The sequence below is a fragment of the Microtus oregoni genome, unplaced genomic scaffold, assembly GCF_018167655.1.
Source record: "Microtus oregoni isolate MIOR12 unplaced genomic scaffold, Mior012 000022F_ref0000154, whole genome shotgun sequence".
NCBI classification, from domain to species: domain Eukaryota; kingdom Metazoa; phylum Chordata; class Mammalia; order Rodentia; family Cricetidae; genus Microtus; species Microtus oregoni.
In genome coordinates this window covers 35,060,517-35,077,703 of record NW_024543081.1, presented here as the reverse complement: position 1 = coordinate 35,077,703, position 17,187 = coordinate 35,060,517, and the positions used below count along the sequence as shown (strand labels likewise).

General features: G+C 46.0%; 1 protein-coding gene across 1 annotated transcript in view; it reads left to right on the top strand.

The window, feature by feature from the left end:
- The first annotated feature begins 375 nt into the window (after positions 1–375).
- The window catches only part of Deptor (DEP domain containing MTOR interacting protein), a 135,566-nt gene continuing 118,754 nt past the window's right edge, over positions 376–17,187 (top strand). Inside the window, exon 1 of the mRNA XM_041671922.1 lies at positions 376–648. Within this exon, the coding sequence (XP_041527856.1) occupies positions 527–648 (122 nt within the window). The 5' untranslated portion in view covers positions 376–526. The remainder of the gene's footprint in view (positions 649–17,187) is intronic.

Genomic DNA, 17,187 nt, shown 5'->3' with positions numbered 1-17,187 from the left:
CAACCCCAGGTCAAGATGCTTTACTGACTCCACCATAAGGTAGACTGTCTCCAGAGAAAGTCGTCAGGCCGTGTGGAATGCCCCTTCATTATTTAAGTATATGATTCTTGTTTTTATTCTCTGCAACTCGGCTATGGAAAGTACAGTAAATATGCAAACTTCCCCAGCATGACTTTGGAAGTAAAAAAAAAAAAGAAAAGAAAAGAAATATAAAAGGAGAGAAAACACTCAACCTCCAGAAGACTCAGCTCACTGCCCCGCCCAGATGTTTATGTTTTCCTCCTTGGCCCCGCCCCCGGCCACGAGCGAGCCCAGGCCACGCCCCCATGCCGAAGTTCCAGGGCTGGACTCGCCGAAATCTCCAGCTTGCCCGCAGGGATTCCCTCAAGAGCCAATCGCTCGTGAGCCACGGGACCGCCAGGAACAAAGATGGCCGGGGCGGCCTCGGCGAGGGCAGGCTGATTCGAAAGCCAGGCACCGGGCGGGACAGCAAAGGCAGAGTAACAGCAGCCGCGCGGTCGGGAGCATGGAGGAGGGCAGCAGCGGCGGCAGCGGTGGCAGCGACAGCAACCCCGGCGGGAGTGGTGGGGCACAGCAGAGAGAACTGGAACGCATGGCTGAAGTCCTCGTCACCGGGGAGCAGCTCCGGTAAGGAGAGGCTCAGTCGGTGGGCTCCCCGGTTAACCTGCTCGTGGTGCCCGCCGCGGTCCGGAGAGCACTCGCGGTGTGACTGGTGGCAGGCTAGTTGCCTTTGGCGCGGGTACCGTTGCGGACGTCTGGGTTGGTTGGTTCGCTGGCGCGAGTGCTTTGGCGGCTACAGCCCCGAGACTGGCAGCCTCAGGAAGGCTGCAGGGACCGATGACGGGAACGCGTGGTGCAGGCTGCGACCTAGCTGGGCTTCTGCAGCCCTGCGTCCCGTGGACTCGCCACCCCTCAGTGCGCGCGGTCTCCTTGCCAGGTTTCCCTGATGCCAGCCTAGCCTGCTCTGTCCGAAAAGAAGGATCGAATCGGACCCCAGCCCCTGGACTTCCAGATAAAAGGCACCAGTTCCACGTCTGCCTTCACTTCAGCTTTCCTTTTTGCTTGCAAGACATGCTTTTCTTCCTTGAGCCCCAATTTACTTATATGTAAATCTGAGCGGATCTCTGCGAGTCCCTTGAAGGGTTGCTCTAGCAGAACGCTCATCTTGGAGAACCTTTCGGAGCCCTTTAGCTATCCCTTAATTGGCACATTGTCAGTTGTCACTTGGGTCCGCAAGGGGGCGAGAAAGTACCTTGTTTAGGGCCCACGTTTGGGACCCTGGAGTTGGCCGGTCGCCCTGCACTTTTCCTAGAATTATCACTTGCCCAATCTCACAAATCCAGGAACCAGCTCAGCTCCGGGGCTCCCTCGCCATTCCCACCGCTTCCTGTTCCTTTTTCTTGGGCTTATGCTTAAGACTTGTGCTTCCGCAGCTGCCGATACTGTGGTCATAAAACAGATTGCCAGTTAAAATGAATCCGGCTCTGCGGCATTTCTGCCAGAACTTGACCACGAATGAGCCCCTGGTCCAACCAGAAGGAGGTGCGCTACTTTCCCCCACTTCTTGGCTTGATTTTTTTTTTCCCGGCCATTTTTTCAGTTTCTAAATGATTATTTCAAGACTCGAAGGAGAATTTTGCAAAGGTCCCTGGAGTTCTGATAAACGACTGGGCTTTGCAGGACTCAGTTTGAGGAAGTAGCTGTTCAAAGTCAGGATGCCAGTCTAGCGTGACAAGGAAAATCACCCTTTGTGGCTCCTTGTTGAATTTCAAGTGTGTGGCCAAAATGAAAGGGAATTAAAAACCTGTTTTCCTTCATCAAGAGTATTTTTAAATAAGATGATGTAAAGATTTTCTAATTTACTCATATTTTCTTAATAGTGTAACGCTTTGCTCGTGGCTGCATTGCTGTTTGAGAAAGGCGTTCCTTGGATGGGAGTCCTTACTTTGCATTTCTTCTACAAACATTATTGTGTCCCCAAATCACTTTCTCTTTCAAGATGCTGTCCCTTAAATGTACCTTCCTTGACTCCCCAGAGCACTTCCAGGCTTTCCCACCACAGTTCGGCAGACCGAAGGGCAATTAGGTTCTGACTCGGGAGTTAGAGCTGGGTTTGAATTTCTTTCTTTTGTCTTTTCTTTTCTTTTCTTTTCTTTTCTTTTCTTTCTTTCTTTGTAGCTATCCTGGAACTAGCTCTTGTAGACCAGGCTGGCCTTGAACTCACAGACTGGGTTTGAATTTCTGTTCCACTACCATGTTACCATGACTTTGTTTTGAGAAGGGCTTTAAGCCGGAGTGAATCCTGGCCTTGCCCTTTACTTAGGAAGAATAGGGCCTTAGATGAGTTATTTAGGTAAGAAGGATGAGTAACAATGGAATTTACCTTGCAGTGTTAATTACGAGGATTATGTGGAGTTAGTGCTTACACCAATGTTAATATGCACCTTGTGATCATAAGCCAGTGTAGCTGAACTTGGCCAAATGAATGTATTTATTTGTCTGAGCCATTTCCTCATCTGTAAAGTGGCCCTGAAGATGGAAACATTTCTTGGGATGCTTTTGAGAATCTGACCCCGGGGCTTCCTGTATCAGTGAGCAACCTGCAAGGGCTTGCTGGAATGTAATGGTGCTACTGGTCTCTCTGCACCAGAACTTTTGACTTCCAGACTTGGCAGGATGTGTCCAGAAGGTCTGTTCCGGGTTTTCTTGTTTCTGCCTCCACCTTGTATTGCTTCTCTGACTTTGGGACAGCTGGCTTCCTCTCTTGACTCAGTTTTCCTCTTTAGAGAAGGGAGATTTAAAAGACAATTCTGTTTCAGTTTGGGAAGGGCTGAGATGTCACATCCAAATTTGAGTATGATGGCATGCACCTGCAATCCCAGCACTTGGGCGGTGGGGACCAGAGAACTGTAAGTTTGAAGTTAGCCTGGCCTACATAGTAAGTACTAGGCCAGCAAGGTCCTGTCTTTAAAAAAAAACAAAAGGAAATAAAGCAAAAAAAAATTCTGAACAAATATTAACCATTTAAATTTGGAAAATTCAGTTTCACCTTATTCTAACTATTTTAAAGCAATTAAAGAAATCTTGCCGGGCAGTGGTAGTGAACGCCTTTAATCCCAGTGCTTGGGAGGCAGAGACAGGTGGATCTCTATGAGTTCCAGGCTAGCCTGGTCTACAGAGTGAGCTCTAGGACAACCCTGGATACACAGAGAAACTGTCTCTAAACACCAGGCCAATGTAGAGGTCAAAGAACAGATTTCAGGAGTCCTTTCTTCCGTGTTTACATAAGTTCCCAGATCAAATTCAGGTTGCCAGGGCTTCACAGCACGTACCTTTACCTACTGATGCATTACAAATACATTACATGCTGAGCCGTCTTTCTGATCCTATAGTTGTTCTTGTGTGTACTTTAAAACATAAAATTAAAAAATGGGCATTAAGCTGGGTGGTGGTGAGGCATGCCTTTAATCCCAGCACTTGGGAGGCAGAGAAGTAGGCAGATCTCTGAGTTCCAGGCCAGCCTGGTCTACAGAGTGAGTTCCAAGACAACCAGGACTACAAAGAAAAACCCTGTCTCAGAAAACCAAAAATAAATGAATAAATAGATAATTAAAAATGGGGGCTAGAGAGATGCTTCAGCAGTGAAGAACACAGGCTGCTCTTCCAGAAGACCTGGGTTCAATTCCTAGCACCCACATAGTGGCTCACAGTTGTCTGTAACTCCAGTCCCAGGAAATCTGATGCTTCCTTCTGCCCTCTGTGGGTACCAGGCATGTACCTGGTGCCCAGCCATGCATGCACACAAAGCACACATACATATAAAACTAGGTTAAATTAAAAAAATAATGAGTTGATGAGAGAGGAAGATGGCTCAGTCAGTGAAGTGCTTGTCATGCAAGCATGGGGACCTGAGGTCGAATTCCCAGCACCCAGGTAAAATGCCATGTACCTATGTCATCCCATGGGAGAGGAGGATCCTTGGGTCTGGCTGAACAACCAGCCAAATTAGTGAGCTCCAAATTCACCTCTGTCTGGAGAAATTAGGTTGAAGAGGCCTTGAACCAGACCAATGACTCACTGCAATGAACATTTGCAAGTGAGGCTGATGGGACAGATGGGTCTACTGTGTGACACACTGCAGCTCCCAATGCCAGTAAGACCAATGAAGAGGCGCAGGAGAGGCAGGAAGGATGGAGGGGTGAAGAAATGTTGTGTTTGTTTGGTTTGGTTTTATTTTTCTTTTGAAGCGCTGCTTCAAGGGTGGTGGTGGATATGGGGAATACTGTTAGATGAACAGAATTGGGGTGCATGATATGAAATTTTCAAAGAATTACTAAAGAAATTATGTTTAAAAAAAAGAAAAAGAAGAGAGTAACTGGGGAAGAACATTTAACATTACCTTTTGGCCTATATAGAGATGCACAGACATGGGCAGGTATACCTACAGATAGACAGACAGACACATACATGCGCACGCACACATGCACACATAGACAGACATACACACATGCACACACATACACACACGCATGCACACATACACGCGCACACATATACATACACGCGCACACACACGCACACATACACATGCACACATACACATGCACACACGCGTGCTGCGCACACGAGTCAAGTGGGCTAAATATGTAGTTTAGTGAAGGAGTACTTTCCTAGTATATATGAGACTCTGACTTTAATTGATAGTCCTGGATAGAAAAAAAGGCTTGAATGTTAATTGTTTATGAATACTATATTTGTGGTTACTTTTCTTACAGGCCAGTTCTGATCTTTAATGGGCTGCTATGAGTTTTATAATCAATAAACACAAAGAAAAGTTAGACTTCAGAAGATGAAGGAGGACAGATCCTTATTATTTCTAGTATTCATTTGGGTCAGAAGATTTTTTTGTTTGTTTTTTGTTTTGTTTTTCCTAATCAGTCATAGATGTTGAATTTCCATGAGTTTAGTGACTCAGAAACCAGGAAGTAGCAAAAGAACTTCCCTCCTTAGTGGGCACATTGGTTTCCTCATTTGCTCACAGATCCGAGATCCTTCATCACACTTGGAAGTCTGAGTCAGTGACTCGTTCTGTTGGTTATTGGTTACTCAGGGGACATAGTGGAGACAGAGAGGGCTCAGTGGGACAGGCAACGTGCTGGCAAGCAGCTGTTTGCCTTGGTATCGGGAGGAACAACTAGAGCTGGTCTCATTGGGGTCGTCACACTCTTTGTGATGGCCATAGAGCCCCAAGTCACTCGGGCCTGCACAAAAGTCATTTTTGTCCATCTCTACCTTTAAAAAGCTTCTTTAGGATTGGAGAGGAAAGGTGAGGTGCAGCCTAAATGTCTCACTGGAGCGAGGAACAAGATAACCTCTTGCATTCTCAGGTTTGGGATGCCAGCCTGGCTTCCAGACTGGGAAAGCCCCTGGCAGCTACACAGGTAGCATTGGGAAAGACTTCGATCTACCCCCCCACCATCCTAGACCCGCAGAATGGTGCTTTTGGTTCCGGAATTTGTTATGGTCCTGTTTCCTTGCTATCTACAGACTTCTGATTCTGATATTTCCCTAGAAACTTTCTTTATTGAGAAATGTTAAATTCACAGAGGAATGCATTCCTCAGAGGATTGGGATTTTTAAGATCAGGGAATGGCAAATATCATTTCACGTGTGGATGGGTACACAGTAAATATTGATCATTCAGTATGTATAGTGATACAGCCCTGTAATTCCAACAGTTGGGATGTATACTATTTGCAATGGTAAAAATAAAACTTTGCCATTTCCCGAGGGGCCCACAGGCCACAGGGGGCAGCAGGTCCCAGACAGGGAGCTGTGCAGGTTGGAGACCTTGGCAGTCAGCCAGTGCCAAAAGGCACCGAGGCAGGTGAGAGACAGATGGATAGGGAAAGGGGGAAAGGGGAGAAGGGGGAAGAGCAGAGAGAGAGGGGGGTGGGTGGAGAGGAGAGGAGCCACAGCAGCAGCTACCTCTTCAGAAGAGAAATAAAAAAGAAGGTCTCAGGCTGGAAGTGGAAGGAAGATCCTGCTTACCTCAGTGGAGGGGGGGGAGTGGGTGGGACTTGTCTCTTAAGTGACAGGACAGACCATTACACTATTATTATTATTAATTATTATTATTATTTGGCTGGAGAGATAGTTCAGTAGTCAGTAGTTAGGGGCATATACATTTGCATAGGGCCTGAGTTTGGTTTCCAGTACCCATGTTGGGCAGCTCAGATCCACCAAAAATTCCAATTCCACATGATTTGACATCTCCTTCCAAGAACACCTACCTTCAATGTGCACATACCTACACAGAGACACACATACATTCACATAGTGTTTTTTTTAAAGACTTACTTATTTAAGCATACAATGTACTGCTGGCAAGGAAGGTACCAGGTCTCATTACATTACAGATGGCTGTGAGCCACCATGTGGTTGCTGGGAATTGAACTCGGGACCTCTGGAAGAGCAGCCAGTGCTCTTACCTTCTGAGCCATCTCTCCAGCCCATTCACATAGTTTTTTAAGAAAATTATTTTTATTAAGATAAATCTTACAAATAATAATTCAGCATAACTCAATAAATAGGAAACCCGAGAAATACTGATGCTAAGTTATTCAAAACCTAAGCACTGGAAGAACAGAAGATGGTGACAGGTATTTTTGTTGTTCTGTTTTATTCATTTATTTATTTATTTATTTATTTATTTTGTGGTTTTTCGAGACAGGGTTTCTCTGTGGTTTTTGGAGCCTGTCCTGGAACTAGCTCTTGTAGACCAGGCTGGTCTCGAACTCACAGAGATCCGCCTGCCTCTGCCTCCCGAGTGCTGGGATTAAAGGCGTGCGCCACCACTGCCCGGCTTCATTCATTTATTTTTGAGACAGTCTTCATAGCCTGCCAGCCTGGCTTCCTCTCCTAGGATTATAGGTGTGTATCATCACAGCCTCTGGGCGTTTGTGGTAAGGAAGGACTTAAGGAATCCATTCTACTAGCATAGAGAAGGTAGCTGCGAAGGAGACTCTTGCAGGGCAAAGGGATCAGGAGAAGTTCAGCTCACAGCCAATAAACCTAGGCTCCACACTGTGGGAAAGCAGGGTCTGGGCGATCCTGATATTGAAGTCATGTCCTTACAAGCATGTGGCAATACTCTGGCACAGTGCCAATATCTTCATGGAATTTTCAGATGAATCTGGGACAAAACATGATAGGAGTCAATGGAGGGGGCAGATGTGAATTTTTCTTTTCAAAACTTTTTTCATGGCGTCCTTTTGTGTGCCCCCCACCAGTGTGTATGTGTGTGCGTGTACACATATTTACAAGTGTGTATGTGTGTGCACAGGCATGTGGATGTGTGGGGGCCCAAAGTGGTGACATCAGTGTCTTTCTCAGTCACTGTTCACTTTCCATTCTGAGGCAGCATCTCTCACCGAACCCATTTTAGCTAGTCTCGTCATTTTAGCTCGTCCAACTAGCCAGCTTGCTTCAGGGAATCTCTGTATCCATGCTGCCTGGGTTTTGCGCTGGTCTCAGAGATCTGAACCTGCCTTGGGAGCACTTTATCCACTGATGGATGACTGCAGAGCCCTGCCACCTCCCCAGGCCCAGGTCTCTGTTTTTCTTAATAGTTTCTGAAGAAGGAGATATTGGAACACTGAACCATGCAGCCATTAGCTGAAGAGAAATGACAGTTTCGGGTCCGAGTCTATGCCCTGTGTGTATATTGTTAAATTATGTTCACGATTCTGTATAACAATTCAGTTATCTCTATTCTAAAATGGGAAGATCCAAGGCCTGAACGGTTTCCCTACATTTAGGTAGGTTATTCGTATGAGAATTTGGTTTCTTGGATTTAAAATACAAGGGTCTCCCTGTGGCCATTTTCAGTCTTAGGACTGTGCATGTCATTTGTACACTGAGTTTCCCTGAAACTGCCACATTGGTTTTGAATATTCTGTATGCCAACTGATTGACTAGGACTTTGATTCTCCAGAGTTGGAATGACCCAGAGCCTAAATTATCTCCGGCTGCCTTTTTCCTCTTTAGTAACCATTTATCGCTAACCTCTTTATCTATCTGCCCTAACACCCATTTATCAAGTAAAATCTTTTTTTTAAGATTTATTTATTTATTATGTATACAGCATTCTGATTCCATGTATACCCTCACACCAGCCAACGTCCACTAACCAAAAAGCCACGAGCTAGCATCTGAGACCTGTAGATTTCCCCACTTTGCCGTAACCCTGCTGCCTACCTGATGTTCCAGCCAACACATTCACAAATGCATTGGTTCATGACTTTTGTTCAGTGACTGCAAAAGCTCACCTGACCTCTTTCATCATGAAACACATCATTCAGGGTAAGCTGAACCCACATTGTCAGGCCATGGTACTCATATTTGGCTCATGATAAAGGATACCTTCCCCGCTGGATGGTGGCAGTGCAGGCCTTTAATCCCAGCACTCGGGAGGCGGAGCCAGGCAGATCTCTGTGAGTTCTAGGCCAGCCTGGTCTACACGAGCTAGTTCCAGAACAGGCTCCAAAGCAACGTACGGGCTATATGCACTGTTTTCATAGATGAGGGGACATTGTGAGGCTTGGTTAGAAGTTCTGTTCCTCTTCCATGCTCTTGATTCTTCTCTTTGGGTATCAGCTTTGTTTTCATGAAGAAGACCTCTTGCTGTCACCCAGTGGCCACCAGCATAGACTGTTATAGGTGCTGTTAGCCACCAACACAAGCCTTGAACATTGATTTTTTTTTTCGACCCATCATAACTCAGGTACATTGGTATGGCTGTATCATGGTGAGGAGGATGTTGCTTTCCTGCCTACCTTAGCTCAATCAGGATCTCTCTTTGGGGACAGATGGGGTCATCCCTACCCACAACTTGCTAGGGCAAGTTAGGGGGATAATTGACCAAAGGTCATTTGGCTTCAGTGATGACAAACTGGATGTCCCCTGCCCCTCCCCCTCCCCAGAGTCTATAATGCAATTAAGGGAAAATTTAGGGACAAATACCTAGTGCGGGCATCTGTCCAAGGAAGAAAGTAGCTGTAGAAAAGACACAGGTTGGCACAGATTGACATGACCTTTGGAACTGTCTGCTCTTAGTATCGTGCCCGCGCCCTCTGTACAGCGTTGCGGTGACAGCCTGTCCTGAGATACCCTCACTCTCCATCACCCCCACCCCCGTCAGCCGCTAGTGGTTATGAAACTCTCCCGTTCATGTGTGCTCAGGAAGAGCAGTGAAATCAGCCAGACGCAGTGCACTTCTGTAATCCCAGTACACCGAAAGCCATAAAGTCAAGGCCATCCTGGGCTACACACTGGCTGTCAGGGCAGCAAAGGCTAGATAGCAAAACTCTCTCTCTCTCCTCCTTCCCACACAACAGACGAAAAGCAAAGTTGTCAGCAAAGGGACAGAGGCTGCAAATGGCTTTAGTCTGAGTTGCAAAGACTGATTTGTACCCTTGAACTCTGATGTCTTTCTAAGAAATGCTTCCACCCAGAAAGATCCAGCCAAAGCTGCCGGTTATCTTTTTGTATAAGCAAGGCTACTTAAGGAGCAATTAAGGAAGATGCGTGTGGACTTTCTGGAAAAGTCGACAGCGTGCTTTTACTTGTATATTCTGAGGACAGGTCCTGCAGGTCAGCCATTTCAACTCATTTTGTCAAGTTCTTCCTTTCCATCTCTATAAATTAGAAGTTAGAGATAACCTTTGACACCAGCGTTCTTTGTCTTTCTCTCCGTTTATGCCTAACTGACCGCACGCTGCAGGGACGTCAGCACAGGAACTTTGCCTCAGACTTTGTCCCGCCTTATCATAAACGTAACTGAGAAATGACTCCGAGTAAAAGTGGTTTTATTCTCTGATAACTGTGAGTCTCCCCTTTCTTTTTCTTTCGAATATGAGGGCCGTGTCTGCATTTCCCATGCCTTTCTCCTTCAGCGCGAACAACACAGCTGTGATAGAAGCGACCTAAATTTGCTTGTGCTGTGTTTACTACAAAGAGGAAATGGTGGAGAAACATCCACGAAATCGAAGAAGCGGGGCCGGGAGCCAGCACATTTTGTTGAATGTTCACCATTTGCTGACTTTGCACCAACAGTGGCTTCAAGCCAAGAAGCCCGGCGTCTGCTAACGGAGGACTTCCTTGTAATTCACCATCGCATCTTTCCAGGGAGATGTACCAATCAGGGATAAAAATTCAATCGAAACCACTATTCTCGGGCTCCTGAGAAGGCCCTTAGGTACAAGCACTTACTTCCGTGTCGGACAGCCACGTGGTAGAAGGAGAGAACCAACTCCTGCAAGTGTCTTCTGGTTGTCACTTGTGCCCCACCCCTCAAAGAAGTTAATTAAGAAAAGAGAAATGGCTGTTCTAGCCCACTAGGACTTTTGAGTCACTGCTTATCCTGGCACAAAGCAGTTTTCTAATTTACATGCTTAATGAGCCCAAGGGACTCCCCCCCCCCCGTTGTCTTCCTGCTAACTGCATTTGGGGTGCTTATTTTTCTGCTTGATAATTTATTTTCCTTAAGGGGAGCACAGAGGAGAGGAAGTTGGTTTGGCTCCTCAGCACTTTCGAAAGAACATTTATCCAAGGAAGACATGGAATCTGTGAGGACTGGAGAGCCTCCAGCTGTTCTCATTTCTCCCATCCTGTCCTGATGACTCTGTATCCTCTGCTTGTGGCCAGACCTCAGAAGAGTGCTTAGGAAATGGGGTGCGATCTCCCAAAGTACCCCTCTTCCTGGATGGCCTAACCCTTTTTCCCATCGGTGCTGCTGGAACCTTCAGCCTCTGTCAGAGGAAATGTCTAATGGCCAGGACGTGGTTATCTCCTCTTCTCTTTCTCCTCCTCCATTGGTCTTCCTTCCCCTCCATCTCCTCTTCCTCCTTTGACAGAATCTTAGGTAGCTCAGGCAGCTGTCCCAAGTGCTAGGATTACAGGCCTACCCCACCATATGCAATTTCTCAGTTTTTTTTTTATTCATGAGCATCTATTTGTGGGGACTGTGTTGGGAGGCTTCCCAACACACACATTATATATATCTGCAATATATATATATATATATACGTATATATATATATATATATATATATATATATATATCTCCTGCTACCAGCATGAACAAAAGCTAATTCTGCTTGGTATGGGATAGTCCCTCACATGCATCCAAGGTCAAAAAGGTGAAACTATTTTAGTTTTGTCCATTATTTATATAGATGATTGTGCATCATTCCATTTTTGTAACTCTAATGACATCCTCACTGTCCTAGAAATAGAGTAAAAATACAAATAGATGCTTGTTGGTTCATCCCTAGTGGAAACTGAAATTGCTTTTAGTTCTCCCATCGTGAGACTGCACCCTCTTGTTGCCTCATTTAGAACTAGGGAACCACTGAGGCCCTGGACGTGAATGCCTGCGCTTTGCAGTTCGTGTCTAGAGGAGGAACTGAGGGCTTTTATTTGAGTGAGCGCCCTTCCTCATCTTCAGTTTTGCATCCAAGACGAAGGCACTTGGCAATTCTAGCAGGAGCCCCGTAACGTTGCTTTCTCTTTTGGTGTTGTCGTCTGCCACCTCAGTGTGTTGTTGGAGCTGCTGAATATTGAGTACACAGACACCCACTTCAGAGTCAGCTGCTGATAGGACTGTAGTGAAGTCGTTAATGTTGAACTGGCCTCACGCTCCCACAGCAGCTGTTAGGATACACAGCTTGAATGCCGTCTGGGAAGAAAACGGGAGGCGATGCTGCTTATTAACTATGGTTAATAACAACATTGTCTCTACCAGTTTTCCCTCCCTTCCTCTCAGTCTTGTGATAACTGTTTGTGCTACACTTAAGAACATAAGTTGACATTTAGACAGAGCCTTGAAATGTAGGAAAGATTTTACATGGCTTTTTCTATGTGCCCTGTCCCCATTGAGCCTAATGATCCTTGGTCTTGTTCACTGAGAAAGAGGATTGTGAGCGATCAGCCAGATTCCCTCCTTGTTTATCAGTTTTTGGAGACAGCGTCTGATGTATCACTGGCTAGCCTATTGACTCACTGTGTTGGGAAGAATGACCTTGAACTTCTGATCCTACCAATTCCACCTGCTGAGGTTATAGTTGTCTGCCACTATAGCATCCCAGGGCCTCCTGCATGCTAGACAAACACTCTACCCCTCACATCACATCCCCTGCCCAAGTTCTGCAATGTTTTCTCGTCCACTGTTATATCTCAGTGTTCGGCGTAAAGATGGGTGAACGGTGAACATGAGATGCCAATGTGCTAAGGGGCAAAAATGAGTATAACAGAAAGAGAGTGGGGGGTGAAGAAGGAGAAGAGAGAGGGAGGGAGGGAGGGAAAAAGGGACGGAGGGAGAGAGAGAAAAAGGAAGGAAGGGAGGGAGAGAGGGAGAGCGAGCGCGAGAGAGCGTGTACCATAGTCACAAAATTAGCTTGAGTAGCAGAGCTCCTATTTAGGATTTTAAAACCCAGGTCCCTCATTCAGCTTTGCTATGGCAATGTTCTAATTGGCTGACTGAAGTTGTTTTTAATGGTACTAAACCGTCATAAATGAAATCCAGTTGAAGAAAGGTCTGATACATTGGTCTTTCAACATCTTTGCAATTTTTGAAAACTGTATTATTATTTTTGTGTTTATGTGTGGGAGTCATGGAGGTCAGAGAGTAACTCGGTGGAACTGGTGCTCTCCTTCTACTGTATGTAGGTTCCAGGAAGCAAACTGAGGTTGTTGGGCTTATATGGCAAGTGCCTTTACCTGCTGAGCCATCTTTCTGGTCCATTGCTTGCCATTTTTATTTATTTATTTAATTTTTTTGAGACAGGGTTTCTCTATAGCTTTGGAGCCTGTCCTGGAACTAGCTCTGTAGACCAGGTTGGCCTTGAATTCACAGAGCTCTACCTGCCTCTGTCTCTGAGTGCTGGGATTAAAGGCGTGCGCCACCACCGCCCGGCTGCTTGCCATCTTTAAAGATTGAGACTGAACAACCAAGGCTGGTAAATTTTCAGTGTGTAGGAGTTTGGCTCTCAGTACTAAATTTTCAACACAACTGGGGTCAGACTTTTGTCTGCCATCCTGATATGAACATCCTTCTTCGTGTGGGCACCTCTGCCCCTAATGGAAGAAGTAAGCTATCCTAAGTGGCCTTGTGTTGGGTATGATGGTGGCTCATGAGAACAACACTGTGTTAGCTGTGAGGACCCTGCTCTCAAGGAGCACGTGATCAAAGGTCCCAGACAGAGGGTCTGGAGGTGGGTGTCTGGTGAGTTACAACCTAGCATGGTATTTTTGTGGTGAAAGGGTGTCCTAGGTACTGTGGGAACCCTGGATAGAAGGGACAGACTGCTCAGGAGAGAGGGACTGTAGAGACTTTTCCAGGAGAAGACAACTCAACTAGCACACTGGAGAATGGCGAGACAGTTGAAGCAGAGACAAGAACAAGAATAAAGGCTTGCGTGTATGCCATGCCATGCTCAGAGTCTTGTGGTCCAGGGGTTTCCAGGGCTTTTGTTTACCCATTGCTAACTAAACATATGCTGATACAGATTCCCTTCAAAATAGGCAGATTAAGTTAATAGCTATGGTCAGGCACTGTTCCAATGTAGTACAGATTCAATACCCTTCCCAAAAAAGAGAAATAGTTTAATCTTCAGGATAATGTAAATCAGTAATTAAATAAATATAGACATTTTGCTATTTTCTTGTCGTTTCCAAAGGCTGGTCCTCGATTTTTCTTTTATCACTCATATTTTTTTCTTCTTTCCTTTCTCCTGAGCCCATGTTGTTACTCATCTGGGACAGTCATATTTCTATCACTTGTCGCTTGTGCAAGGAGCTGATGAAAGGGACACTGTGATGCGCTTGGCACAGAGAAAAGACCTCTCGAGCTGGTGAATAGCCTTGCATAAGCAGGGCGACAGAATGAGGCTATTCTTCCCTCCCACTGTTGCTCTTACTGGGAAGGATAACAGCATCAAAAGCAGATTTGTTTCTGTTGATCTCTGAATCTTTGGGTGGGTGATGTAATGACAGAACTGTCTTTTTCACATGGCAGCCAACAGGACACCAGGGTAGTGACAGCTTTTCACTGGTCGGTGGATCTGAATAAGCTGGAGAGCAGTGGGCTGGGCGCGCATGCCTTCTTCTTGTAATATATAATTCCATCGCATTGCATTGTGGGTTAATTCTTCACCAAGGGAACCTGGGGTGAGAAGTCTAGAACACACCCACTGGCTGATGATTGATTAGTGGGCTGAATTTGGTCTGGGTTAGAGCTTCCTCATCTATCACGGATAACATGAAACGTCAGGAGAAAGGTCAGGAGACTGGATGCAGTGCCGTTGGCAACAAAGAAGAAAATATGATGGCAGAAAACAGAAGAAGAAGAGATGGTTCTTATACTATGCAGAATCAGGGGTGAGAATGTAGCTCAGTGACATAGTGTTTGTCTACTATGTACGAGGCCATGGGTTCAAATCCCAGCACCACATTAAAAAGGAAGGAAGACAGCCTACAACAATCAAGGAAGGAACATAGAGTATTGTTTTTCTGAACATAGACATTGTTCAGTTTTTCTTCCTTATTGAATTATGTACAGCAGTTCATTATACCAACCACATACAAGCTGTTATCCCCCTGTTGTCGCACTACAGCAAATGCTTGTTGTTTGGCTTTGCCACTTTTGTTTGTTTGGGAACCAAACCGCAGTCAAGCGTATGCTAAACTCTGCCACTGAGCGCTGTTCCCAGCTCCCCGGTGTTTGCTTTTCTTTGTTCAAGTTTATGTTCCAGTCTGAGCGACTCTTACTCTGGACCAATTCCACTTCCTGGCCACCGCTCCTCCCTCAAAATAAGGAAATTGCTTTTGAGGTTAGTTCCTGGTCCTTGAATTTTCTTGCATCATCCACGGAAAAGCCACTGGTTTCATAAACGTGGGCTGATCTCCTGGCAGTCTTTAAGTTTTTGGGAACAACAAATGAGTTAACTGATCAGAATCCTTCAAGGCAACTGTCCCTGTGATACCAACAAAGAGTCACCAAGGATTAGACCATCCCCACCCCAAGGTAAAACTGGTGTCTGAGTGTCACTGAGGAGCCAGGACAGCCTGCCGAGTCCCAGAGCAAAAGTATCATTTCTTTCTAGTGTGTAGTTTAAGGTTTTGTCCTGTTGGTCTTACATCCCAGCGTCTTGCATATAAAAAAACAAATATGCATATAAGATCCTGGAGATGTGTACAGTAGTGAGGTGATGTTCAGTTGAGAAAAGCCTCTCAAGCACCCATTAGAATCTTAATGATTTCCCCGGGTCCCTGTCCAGCTTGCCGCCTTTGCCTCTGCTAGCCTGATTAACAGTGTGACTCTTTAGACCTCGCCAAATGCCACTCCAGTCCAAATTACAGCTGTCAGGAGGATGTGACTGAGAGCTGATGAGATTTTGCTTAGCTATCTTTAGACGATACTGTCTTTGGCTTAACGGGTGCCGTGTTTGAAAAGTAGCCACAGGTGGTTGGAGCCCTGCTAGGCCTTCTTGGGGGCTCTAAATAGTTCTTGGTAAGTTTTCAGATTCTTTATGTAATCACCAAGAGGAATCTACTCAGCCACCATCACTTAGTAGAGAATTATAGAGAAAGTGGAATGTGTGGTTTGTGCTTGCAAAACAATAGAGCTCATCAAAGACTCGAATGTACAGAAACACACACAGAGAGGCAACCATGCAGAAGTGCGCTCTGTGTGTGTGTGTGTGCGTCTGTCTGTCTCTCTCTCTTTGTGTGTGTGTGTTGAGACAGGGTCTTATGTAGCCTAGTTTGGCTTTGAACTCAGGTGGTAGCAGGGGATAAGCATGAACCCCTCATTTTTCTGCCTCTGCCCCCTAAGTAATGGGAGTACAGATGTGCACCGCCACACCTGGTTTGAGAACTAGTCTTAATCCCAGTATAACCAATCCCAGTGGCACAGGCCTGAAACCCCAGCTAGCGGGGAGGCTGAGGCTGGAGGATCTCAAGTACAAAGCCTGCCTAGGCAATGGAATGACTTCAAAGCCAGCCCGGCCAACTTACTGAATCCCTATCTCAAAATTACAAAGTAAAACTGGGGCTAACAGTGTAGCTCAGTGGTGGAGTCCTTGTATATCACTTGCCAGACTCCATGCTCCATCTCCAGCGCTGAGATAACAAAAGTATTGAATAGTGTTGCACACCTATAAGCCCAGCGCCTGGGAAGTGGAGGTACAGGGATCAGGAGTTCAAGGCCTTCCTTAGCTACATGGTGGGTTTGAGACCAGCCTGGGCTACATGGGATCCTGCCTCAAATAACAGAACAAAACAAACACAAAGGAAGATTGAGTCTTGGTGAGAAATCTTACATTCTCGGTGGCTTGTGTTCTTTGCCACTTGCCAAGTGTTAATGACTAATTCAACCGCCAGGGTAAGCCTTTCTTTCTATATGCATGGGTTTTTCCTGGCTGATCCAAGTTCACCCAAGTATCTTCTAGGTCAGTGGATCTTGATCTGTGCGCCAAGACCATTGGAAAGCACATGTTTCGGATGGTCTTAGAAACTGAGACGCTGCTCAGTAGCAAAGAAAATCATTTTATGGTTGGGGTCACTACAACATGAAGAACTGTGTTAAAGGGGTTGCAGCTTGAGGAAGGTTGAGAACCACTGCTTCAGATGCCTTTTGACAGCCCTTCCCATCACTCCTTAATAAGTTTTGATCCTTATTATTGATTCCTTATTGCATGTTTGTGTTCCCGCTGCTGTAGCTGGGACTGTGTTCTCATTTTTGTGTGTCCTATCCCTCGCTTCCATGTCATCCTTAGAGAGTATGTTAACAGAGTTGTTTGCCTCTCAGGGTGCATGCCTTGCCTGACAACAAACAGCTCTAAGGCCTTCAGGCAACGTTTCGCAGTCTCTCCGCCATCTCTCCTTCGATGGGCCGTGTGTTGCCTGCTAGAGGATCTTGTCTGCCAGCCCGGGTGCCCTCTGTGCTTACCTGACTCAATCTGGCCAGCAGGTAGAACCCAAGTAAGGCTGAGAGCCCTGCCGCAGACATATTCTGTGAGGAGAGAAGGCGCTGCACTGAAGGGAGGCTCACTAAACGCTCCCTCTCCAGGGGCACCAAGCAGACACATGGTTGTTGTTGTGGTT